Raw genomic sequence first — 12,338 nt, 5'->3', positions numbered from 1 at the left:
TATTCTACACCGTAGTATGTTCGCTGCCAAGGGAAAATATTTTAAACAGGTTGTTTGAGATGCGCGTGGAAATAGCTTTGTTTTTTGAAAATCGTAAAACAGGAAAGGAGAAGAACTTTTACACAAAAATAAAAAACAAAGCATATTTGAGTCTATTTGTCGTATTTGACTGACATTTTCAGTTAAATTAACACTTTATGTCACTTATTACAAGGAAATATAAGCAATATTCTGATAGCGCAAGATAGGATTGTTAGTTTATTGCGAAAACTACAACTTTACAAACGTAGAGTTCAAGTTGGTGACATATCGATGTTCACGCACTTGTCTGAAATATTAAGCACATACAACGAAGAAATATTTCACTAATTCCATGGTTCAGCACCTATCTTCTTTGATAAATTCGTTGAACCAATATATCCCGGACATAGAGAACCGTCAAGCTTTACCATAGATACTGAGACCATTTTCTACAGATGAAGAAATCTTCAAAAAGAAAGATGTTTCAGCTGAACTTCAGTTTCTCAAACTACGTGATACTCTTCGCGAATGGAATTCCAAAATTGTGACTTAGCTATGTTTTGGACAAAAAAACAGAGCGAATATTTTATTTTAGCTGACAAGGCTTTAAGAACTCTAGTCCTATTTGGGAATACATATAGATGTGAGAGCGGCTTTTCAACTTTGGTTTCTATCAAAACAAAATCTAGGAATCGGCTCAGCGTAAAGCATGACTTACGATGTCTTGAAAAAAATCTTGTTAAGAAGAAGCAAAATCAACCATCCCATTAATTATTATTCAAAATTTATGTGTAATATATTTAATAATAAGAACATTATTATAGTACTGTACGGTATTTTTTATGAAGGGATAAATTCCCAGTCCCGGGCAGGTCATATAGGTAATGATGATGAAAAGCTTAAGAAATACTGATATACAACAAACATACATATCTCATAGTAAATATGACCCAAAATAGAGGTGAAGAGACCGAAATAAGGAGAAACATTTCGATCAAAGACCTTCGAAATATAACGAAATACAAAAAAAGCATAGAGGATATCTTTGAAAGGAGAATTCTGAGAAGATAGATAAGATAGAATACTAGCAGGGTCAGAAGTAGTGAGGTTGGACGAAGATCTCAAAATGAACCCTCAACGGATATAATGTACTATGAGAAAAACAACTTTTAAAAATTATGGTATTTTGAATCCAAAAATTGGATAATGGTACTAACTACTGATGACACGGATCGTCGTTTGGCCGGATTATCGAAATCGGAATTTTAGCCTTTTGCTAAATCGGATCGCCGGATCGTTCATGATTTTTCGCTAATAATCGTGCTGTCGACTGATTCAAATTTGTTTACGTGCAAGTTAAAACGCGTTCACTCGTTTACCGTTTAGTTTAATCCGTGGTCTATAGTTGTAAAAGGAAAAGCAGCGTCGACTAGTACGTTCACAGTTCAGACACCTGAATGAAGCTGAATATAAGACATATCAAAGAAAACCAATGTAAAGATAAGAAAATTGAAGAAATTTTAACGAAAAAGGTAAAACTGAAAACTAATGCTCAACAACTGACATTACAACAATACCAAGCGAAAAATAAATTTGGCATATTAATGACTAACGGGCTAAAAGAATTTTTTTCAAAATTGTTGAGATGATCTACTTAGATAATAAACCATATTCAATAGTAGAAGTTAAAGGATTTTCTTGTTTATTGTCTACTATTGCCCTATTTTCGTAACTATATAAAAATATAATATCTGATATTTATGGCTTACTGCGAACTCAAATTGCAAAAAAATTTGACATATTTTGCAACACTGGACACTGGATCCACTGGAAACGGGAGAGAAAACGTTGTGTTGAGTTGTGAAATTTTTCCAAGAAAACATATTGGATTAGCGATCGCACAAAAAATTTTGGATTTAACTTAACTATGGAACATAGAAATTAATTAAATTACGATATTGCGTGATAATGACAGCAATATTATTAAAGGCTGCAAAGATGCTAAAAGATAGCGAAAGTTGTTTCATTCCTACATTACAACTTGTAGTATATTACATTATATAGACTACATATCGGGTAGGCGGACCAACCAACCTTGCACCGCGACCCTAAGCATCTATTGTACCCCGATAGATCTCGTTATCAAACTTCACCATGCTCGGTGAAAGGTCTTAGATTCTTTGAGGAGATAAACTGCGACCCAAAAATCGAGAATCTGATACGGTAACAGTATGGCAGTGGCATAAAACATCCTCAACCGTCTCTGCTTCCTCCGCACATAGTCGGCTAACCCCAACAAGTTGAGGTGTGCTTTTAATCGGCAATGCTCAGTAAAGACACCCATTAGAACTTTTATGCTGCTACGACCAAGTCCTAAAAAGTTCCCGGGTTTGACAGTGGCGATGTTTATAAACACCTTAGCATGTCTCATTCCAGGAGAACTGGTCCACAGTAGGCGAAGTCTCTCTTCAGCCCACAGTCCAATCCTATATTTAGACATCACAAATGATACACAAACTGCTGGTTCCGGTCCCACAAACGCTTTAGCGCTGCCCTCTTATGCTAGCTCATCTGCCGCTTCATTGCCAGCAGCCCCAGATTGACCCGACACCCAGATCAGAGAAACTCTGTTATCACAACTCAGTGTGTTTAATGTTCTCTTGCAATAATTAACCAGAGCCGATACCGTTTTCACGGCTTGCAGCGCCTGGAGAGCGGCTTGACTGTCTGAGAAAATTCGTACTGTCATGTTCTTCACCCCTCTCTCAAGAAGGATTTTAGCACCCATGTCAATGGCAAATACTTCCGCCTGGAATATAGTACAGTACGTGCCCAGGCTGTAAGCTTGCTTAATTCGAGGTGCCTGGCAGTATACTCCTGCTCCGACCCCTTCCGGCGTTTTTGATCCATCTGTGAACGTGCTCAGGCAGTACAATCTGGTATCGAGCATTAATCACTGATAGTGACCCCGAAAAATCTGACGGCATTGATAGCACAGTATCAGTGCTTATAATCCGCCGCCTATTGGTAGGACATGTCGGAACAGTTTTGGACATATTGCTTAAATCTGTAAATGGTTGTTCTAGCCAGTTTCTCTATATGCAAATGCAGAGGAGATAGGCCAAACAGAACCTCCATTGCTAGAGTTGGCGATGTGCTTATCGCACCAGAGATTACTAATCCAGCTACTCGTTGAATTCAACTTGTAGTAACCGATGCCGTTCCTTCACAAAAGGCTAGTTACAAATTTTAATCATTCTTCTTTAGCATCGGATAAATTATTCAGAATGATTTGAACATGATACAAAGAAAAGTTGTACCAAATGAAAAGAAGTTGTCTATAAATGAAATTAAGTCTTTATGGCAATGTAATAATGACATTGGTACTATTGGTTCATCATCACACCAAGCCAATAAAAAAAAAACTGCCACAAAAAGGGAAGATAAACATAAATTTCTGCAGCAAATTAATGCATTTTTAAATTTACCTATAGTAGGCAGAAGTATACCGAATTAAAGTATTTGTCAATCCATGAGCTGATTTGCTGCCATTTTGCTCAGAATTCACTTAAATAGCGTATTATTTCATCAGACAACCTAATACCTTTCGGCTTATCAAATTATTTTTTGATTTATCATGTTTGCATACATAACACAAAAAATGGTCAAAATGGGTTTAGGTTAATCAAAATGTAGATGACGAATTTCTGCACGATTACAGTAAGGAAGTGGAACAGCTTTGATGTCCTTTTCAGTTTTTGAGTTAGATATTTTTGACGAATTTTTAATAGGATCTTAAATATTACTGCCGGGAGGCGGTCAGCTCTATTTTGCTTACTTATTTAATATTGACTAAAATGTTTTTAGTTGTGAGAATGCTGTATAATATCTGATTACAATAAAAATATATGATTATTTATATTTTATTTATATGATTATTGTTATCCTTTTTCTGATCAATAATTTGAAGATTTCATTTAGACAGTTAATCGTGTAAAAGAAACGAATCCTTAGTGTTGAATATCTAAAATAGGACTAGATATTGTTGTGGCACTAATATTTATTAGTAGTTCCAATAAAATTATATTTCAAGGAGTCGATCACCGTGGCGGTAATATTTTTATGCCCATTATGACAGAACTAATCAAACACCATCTTAAATACCAATAAGAATAAATGGATGTGCAAAATATGTTATTCCCGTTACTTGGTGCATAAATACACTGCACAACAATTTTTGCACTCAGACTATTGTGCGAAGTTTCTTATGCAAATGGATAATATAACTATTTGTTTTTGAATTTTATCGAAAAGCTATTAAAGTAGTCAATTATTCAACTATGTCTCCCAATCAAGTTTACAAATGCATTCAAAAACAAGCAGCATAATATTGATCAACATAATATTTGCAAACCTTATGTTGATGATTTAACTTATTTTATTATTATTATACTAACTATTATAAAATTAAGATTCACTTACTCGACTCCTGTTTGTACATAATCCGGTTCTACAATAACAACATCGGCTACATCCATCTGTATAGCCCTCATACAATGCGTAACATTATCAGCTTTCAAACAATCAATATCCGGAGCTATTCCGCGTACTTCCGCCGCTTCCCGCATCCAATCGCATTTATACTTGGATACAATTGAAGTAGTACAAATCTTAACCGTTCTGGGCGGATGACACGACGTAAAACTATTCGCACTTAAAAACCCGGGAATTTTTAATAAATAAGATTCGACCGGTTCCACCGTTTCCAAACTGCCCAATTCGGTGTGATAATTAACCACTTCAATAAGATCCATTAAAGATTTTTGCCACTGTAAACCGACGTGGCTAACATTGGCAACGATTTTTTGGACCGCCGAAGCCGTTGAGCTGCTTGCTCCAATAACCGCCCACGGTTTAGCGACCCAAACACACGGCGTTGCCGTTAACGGTCTTGTTGTGTCATCGGAACACAAAAATTTGTAGTCATAAATAGTTGTATCGTTTGTTGAATTCCTATCCTTGATGTTGTTAAGTCCAAATTGGGATATTGCTGTGTTTAAAGTAGTCCAAGCGATGTCTCCGGATCCATCTCGTAAACAAAGGAGAGAACCGGATGTTCCATAATATTGGTCATGTGATGAACAACTTGATGGATTATTGCATGCTTCACAAAGGTTTTTGTATTTTCTTTCTATGATTAAAAAAGATTAAAGGTTGTGTTAAATCAACTTAATTGATTTAATTTTAATAATTACTTAATTCATTATCTAATTCCCTATCGTTTACCCACGGTCCTGGTTTGCAAGCTTTTTTGAAAAACTTTGAAGTGGCGTTAATACGGTTTTCTGGAACAGTTACGGTTTGTTCGCAGTTTGGTCGTACCACGGAGGTTTCAAAATACTGTGGAAAAATTTATTAGATTTGTTAAAATGTAAGTATTAAGAAAAAAGACGTACATCCATTAGAACTGTTGAGATGATCCCATCATTTATGTATCCTGGATGACACAAAGTTTTTCCGCTTAAATCGTAACTAGATTCAATCCCGGACGATTTTGATACTATTGCGACGAGTTGTTCTTCGAATTTTTCTTTAAAATAACAAATATGTAAATAAATGATGTTATTAAATGTTTAATTGATCTAGATCACGGGTTTTAAAGAATATACCTAGAGGCAACGTAGAAATTACGGAAACGATTTATAAAATGACATGATACTGCGTTGTAATAATGTTTAAAATTACTAACTATGTGTATCATGCAATTTATAAACGTCATTTTGTAAACAAAGTTATTACATCCATATTTATTGGAATTTATTTTTATTATTTATTTCGATTCTAATAAAATTTACCTTTATCGCTAGTTCGTATTTCATTGGTGATTAAAACATCATTATAAGTATTGGCCGCAGCAACTAAATCTTCCGGGGTAAATATCGCAAAATCAGCCTTTCCTTTTCGAATTTTCCTCAAACAATCAAACCTATCGACTCCCGTTACACACGAAACCATACTTTCTGGCACTTCTAAATTCGGACAGTATTTAGACGTTTTTTGGAATCCTCCACGTCCGTCAACTACACATATTTTATCTAAAACAAAATGATTTCGTTTAACTTTCAGTTACTTAATTTTGAATTACTTAATTATAAATTATTTGAGTTTAAATTGTTCTCAGAAGGTCATCATATGGGACATTTTACGAATTGACGTCAACAGATTTACCAACAGCGTAAAATCCCCGTTCCGAAACTTTCTTTCTTATTATCCAATGTGAATTAAATTTAACCTGAATGTTGTATTACGAAATTTTCCTCGAATACTTACGTTAACCTCGTTATCAAGAAGTAGGTATAAGAATCTTAATATTTATGGTTATAACATTTATTAGCATAAGAAAAAATATGTGTACATGTGTTTGTAGAAATAAGTTATTTGCGGTTTATTATTTGTTTTATATTTGAATACTACTTTGTTTTAATCAAATTATTTCTAAGAAAAGTAAAAAAAAAATTTTAAGTGTTTTAACTACAAATCTTTTTATAATTTATTACTGCAATCTATCGCATATAACAACAATAAACAGTATGTTTAACAATTTATATCAAATAAAACACAGATTTATATAAAAGGAACCTACTCAATAGTGGGCCTAGAAACAAAACTAAATTAAAGGTTATAACTAGAGCTCGGATTTGTATGCAGTCAAATTATAGGAAATATGCGCATAAATATGCAAGCTTTTTATTCAAAATATGTGGAAATATGCAAACATATACCTTTCTTATAGTTTAAACAGAAAAATTTTTACTTCAAAACTTGCTTTTATTAAATATGCTCAGTACATGTTTCGAGAGAAACCTCTCATCTGTAGCTGAATCTAATATAAAGATTGGATACAATATTAATATACATTACTAAACAATTTTAAAAATAAAAAACTTACACAGTTTTTGATTGAGTTAACAAATTATCTACAAACATGTTTTTTTTTTTTTAACTATTGCTTTGATCAAAGTTTTGTAAGAAACCAATTGATAGATAATTGATTACTTTATACGCGTAGAGAGCAATGCCGTAGATAATATTTTTAAAAAAGTGCTTTTTATTGCAGATAATGTTTAATTTTAAAGAAACTTTGATCCGCTATATCTCGCCAACGAGGCATTTGCGACCCCATGTATATTAAGACTATTCATCTTAATTTTTCATGTATTATCTACTCTAGAAGTCTGTCAGCGGTTTTTTGAATCACCCTGTATATATAGAAATATTTTCTTTTTTAAATAGAAATATTTTAGTAAGTTTTTAATATTTGAATAAGTTTTATTCGTAATCGATTTTAATTCGTTTTTTGTAGTTAATCGACTAGTATTATGAATTTTTTCACATTCTACATAGGTTTTATATAGTTAATTATGACGTAAGTTTTTTTATTTTTAAAATTGTTTAGTAATGTATATTAATATTGTATCCAATCTTTATGTTAGATTCAGCTGAAGATGAGAGGTTTCTCTCGAAACGTGTACTGAGCATATTTAATAAACGCAAGTTTTGAAGTAAAAAATTTTCTGTTTAAAGTTATTCTATATTTGCAACATGAATCACCTGGAATCTTTCTTATAGTTGTTATCAATCCATTTCTATCACATTTTTGTATATGTTTTGCACTTTTTACATGTTGTTCTATTTATTTTCTTCCTCTCACACGTTTCTTAAAAAAGAATAATTAAAAAGTTAGCCATAGATACTCTAACAGATGAAAATTTAATTCTGAGACCAGTGCCGGCGCTAGCAAATGAAGCACCAGGGTGCGGGAAACAGAGTGGCGCTCCCCCAAGCATTTTGGGCGGAATGCGAAAACATACATAACATTGGCAGAAGACTAGATACTGCTTCTAAAAAACTAAATACTGCTTTCTGAAGACTAGATACTGCTCTGGAAGATTAAATACTGCTTTCTGAAGACTAGATACTGCCGACAGGTCTAAGTACTGCAAAAGAAAGATAAGATATTATTGGTGAAAACATACATAACGTTGGCAGAAGACTAGATACTGCTTCTAGAAGCCTAAATACTGCTTTCTGAAGACTAGATACTTTCGACAGGTCTAAATACAGCGTCTGGACCACTAAATACTGGTTTCTACAGACTAAAATTGCTTTGTGGAGACTAAATACTGTTTTCTGAAGACTAGATACTGCTGTCAGGTCTAAGTACTGCAAAAGAAAGATAAGATATTGTTGGAGAAAACATACATAACGTTGGCAGAAGACTAGATACTGCTTCTAGAAGACTAAATACTGCTTTCTGAAGACTAGATACTTCCGACAGGTCTAAATACAGCGTCTGGAACATTAAATACTGCCTCCTAAAGACTAAAATTGCTTCGTGGAGACTAAATACTGCTAACAGGTCTAAATACTGCAAAAGAAAGATAGATTTGGAGAAAACATACATAACTTTGGCAGAAGACTAGATACTGCTTTCTGAAGACTAGATACTGCCGACAGGTCTAAATACAGCGTCTAGAACACTAAATACTGCCTTCTAAAGACTAAAATTGCTTTGTGGGGACTAAATACTGCTTTCTGAAGACTAGATACTGCTGACAGGTCTAAATACTGCAAAAGAAAGATAAGATATTGTTGGAGAAAACATACATAACGTTGGCAGAAGACTAGATACTGCTTCTAGAAGACTAAATACTGCTTTCTGAAGATTAGATACTTCCGACAGGTCTAAATACAGCGTCTGGAACACTAAATACTGCCTCCTAAAGACTAAAATTGCTTTGTGGAGACTAAATACTGCTTTCTGAAGACTAGATACTGCTAACAGGTCTAAATACTACAAAAGAAAGATAAAATATTTTGGAGAAAACATACATAACTTTGGCAGAAGACTAGATACTGCTTATAGAAGACTAAATACTGCTTTCTGAAGACTAGATACTGCCTTCTAAAGACTAAAATTGCTTTGTGGAGACTAAATACTGCTTTCTGAAGACTAGATACTGCTGACAGGTCTAAATACTGCAAAAGAAAGATAAGATATTGTTGGAGAAAACATTAAAAAGGCGCCGGCGCCCCCTTCTATGCGGCGCCCGGGTGCAGTGCACCCCTTGCACACCCGGTAGCGCCGCCTCTGTCTGAGACTATAAAACAGATTCGTATTTTTCATTGTCGATTGTCTAGAAACATATGTAAAACATATTCCAAGAAGATGGGACATCAAATTTAATATAGTTTTATTTAGTTTGAATTCCATTTTTTTAACTCCTAGTGTAAAAGTCTATGAGAAATATAATTTCGAAACAAACCATTGGCAACTCCTCTGAAAACTCTAATTTTTTACTTAAATCTTTGGCCAAAATGCTACGATATAATTTTTAATACAATACATTACGTTACAACATTGGCACAAGCTTTACCTCATTATTTAAATTTAATTCGGGATAACGTTTTATCCACTGGGACACAAGACACGATATCACTTTAGGCATTGTTGTTATAGATTGGTAGATTAATGTTCACTCACACTGAACACAGCCATAGTAACTATGGTTGGGGATTTCCTTAAACTTAAACTCAACAGCGCAAGGGATTCCCCGCATGTTTCTGTGAATCGTTGAAACCAACCCGCAATCAAAAAATATCCTGTATTGTGCCAATTTATGCAACAATCAAAAAAATTGTAAAAATATGCAAAATATAAATAATATTATATAAATAATATTTTTATGTAATTCGCCCAGAAACCAATTTTGAAAAAAATATTCCAGAAAATAAAGAAGATGCATTATGCATAAAATTCGAGCCCTAGTTATAACACTCGACAACAAATACTACTATACAGTAGACCGGAGTGATAAACAGAAAAGTTTCCGAATCGAATCGTAATAGTACGGAAAACTTGCTACTCGTTAATACGAACTCAGAGAAAAAGAATTTTTGAAATCGGACAATATCTTCCGTTCGCGCATCGTATTCAAAGTTTAGGAATTTGAACAGAAATTGAACAGATATACGAAAAATCGTAGGCGGTGTAAATGATATCCGATCGAGCTAATTTTTTGTACGTAGCATAACCAGGACGTACATTACCAGAAAAAAATGCTAAACTGCTGCCAGTTCTGGCCAGAAATTATGCTTCACAGACGTGGCAAACATTGTAGCATGTCAGATTGAGATACTACGCTCTTCGTAAATTCTATTAGGGGACAAAAACACCGGTAATGAAAAATGGTCAAACACATTTGATATATCATATCGTGCAAATGTGAGATGATACTTCATTGCTTTGGCGAAAAAAGCTTTGACAATTGTATTTGTCCCAATCCAGTAATAGTCAACTGCACTTGCTCTAAAGAAAAAAAGGTACCTCAATTAGAAATAAGATTTCTTTACGCTCAGAGACACCTCAGGCAAGGTAAGATTGGGACGGTGGATACAAAAGAATCGCAAAAGCTTACACTAAAGTTGCAGAGACAGATAGACTTAGCTCGTCAGCTAAATCAGACCACCCTGCCTGGACCCTCTTGTAGTAGTATTGATCATGAACCAGAGATAACTTTTGAAGTTGATAATGATAAGTATGATTTCGACTTTCAGTCCGCGCGCTCTTTGTTGTCTCAATCAGGTTGTTCAAAAACTTCAGAGATGCGACTGTCACTTCCAGCAACTGCTTTGACAAGTGATCGATTTGGTGTGTCTGACAGAGCAGCAGCTACTATTACTTCTGGCGTACTCAAAGACCTAGGTCTTGTTACTGATACTAATACATCTCTTATCGTTGATAGAAGCAAAATTCGAAAGAGAAAGAAAAATGTAGATTAAAATTTACCGCATCGGAGGAAGTAATGAGGGAAATGAACGGTCCGATGTGCGTGTACTTCGATGGTAGAATGGATGACACTTTAGTCTTGGTTGAAAAAGGAGGCAAACGATAGTAAGTAATTAAGGAACCAGGCTCGAAGTACCTTTGTCATTTAGTACCTACCCCAAAAAGTGGAAAAGACACAGCATTCTGCATTTTAGACCATTTTGAAGAAAATGAAATAAATACATCTAACGTAGCAGTGGTTGGGTCTGATGGCACTTCGACAAACACTGGTTGGAAAAATGGAGCAATCAAATATATAGAAAAGCGTTTAAAGAGACCAGTACAACGGGCTATTTGTCTCCTCCATTCCAGTGAGTTACATTGAGGCATCTTGTCGAAGGACTTGGTGGTAAAACCACAGGGCCTCAGTCTTTCAGTGGTCTGCTCGGTAAACAGTTGGCTCAATGCGAGACTTTGCCCATCGTTGCTTTTCAGAAAATTGAGTGCTCTCTTCCACAAATAGTTGACGATAAAAATTTCGTCATTTTTTTTCCTGTAGTGTACTTCAAGATTATGCTATGTACCAAAAATTAGCTCGATCGGATATCATTATTATTTTTTGCCTGTCGGTTTTAGCCTTACATGCATAACCGACAGGCAAACCCTAGCGTGTAACTGTGCAGTTATCGGCGCATGTACGTGTAACCAAGCAAATATCAAAATTGATATTTTCTGCCGCTCGGTTACGTTCGTGCGCATGCATAACTGTGTGGCGTCCGGCGAGCTTGCATGCACAGTTCTTAGACTTCTCAGTTTGTTCTAAGTTCTCTGTGATTCTCAGTTTATTGTCTGCGACGGTGGAAGATCGAGCGCGCACACCATCGCACTCGTATGACACTTTAAGACACTCGTTCTTCCTGTAGCAAGAAATCTTAATGTTGCTGCTAGTCTCTCATGTGCTGATATTGCATTTCTCATAACAGTATCTTGTCTTTGTATTAACGGAGTGATCAATGATAACAGTTTCAAACAAAGATTTTCATCCATGCCTAAATAATTTTTGTAATCTGTTGGTGTAAATCTCAATTCATTTAACAAATTTACGTGAGACAACTGCTTTCTTTTCAATAACCAGCGTTTACACCATTCCGAGCGAGCTCTTCTTCTTTTTCTATTCTGTAGAACAAGTGTTAAGCCAAGTACAGCTATCAGATCGTCGTCGTCCATTGTTAGTTTGGTATACCGTGCACAGTAGTGTAGATAACTGTCCTACACATACCGTCACGTAGCTCCAACTGTCTTTAACTGAGAGTTTATGGAAAAATCAAATCATTCAAAGTAGTCAAAACCAAAAATAAAGTGTTCCCAAGAGTGATATTCAGAAACATCTTTAACAGATGCAATTCGTAATGGTATGGGAATAAGAGAAGCTTCTCGAAATTTTCAGATTCCCAAAACTAGCCTGATGACAGGCTTAAAGGCAAAATAA

At 34.9% G+C, this 12,338-nt stretch overlaps 2 protein-coding genes across 2 annotated transcripts in view; one reads left to right on the top strand and one right to left on the bottom strand.

Annotated features, from left to right (window-relative positions):
- The window catches only part of LOC111417700 (major facilitator superfamily domain-containing protein 6), a 63,585-nt gene that overhangs the window by 13,251 nt on the left and 37,996 nt on the right, over positions 1-12,338 (top strand). The gene's annotated exons all lie outside the window — the stretch shown is intronic.
- LOC111417702 (Transferrin 3) overlaps positions 1-12,338 on the bottom strand; it is a 31,689-nt gene that overhangs the window by 3,274 nt on the left and 16,077 nt on the right. The window contains exons 2-5 of the mRNA XM_023050062.2: positions 5,877-6,116; positions 5,478-5,611; positions 5,277-5,421; positions 4,504-5,212 (exon numbers count right to left, since the gene is read on the bottom strand). Coding sequence (XP_022905830.2) covers positions 4,504-5,212; positions 5,277-5,421; positions 5,478-5,611; positions 5,877-6,116 — 1,228 coding nt within the window. The remainder of the gene's footprint in view (positions 1-4,503; positions 5,213-5,276; positions 5,422-5,477; positions 5,612-5,876; positions 6,117-12,338) is intronic.

This window comes from Onthophagus taurus, chromosome 3 (assembly GCF_036711975.1).
Source record: "Onthophagus taurus isolate NC chromosome 3, IU_Otau_3.0, whole genome shotgun sequence".
In the NCBI taxonomy this organism is placed as follows: domain Eukaryota; kingdom Metazoa; phylum Arthropoda; class Insecta; order Coleoptera; family Scarabaeidae; genus Onthophagus; species Onthophagus taurus.
This window is presented reverse-complemented; position numbering and strand designations above follow the sequence as displayed.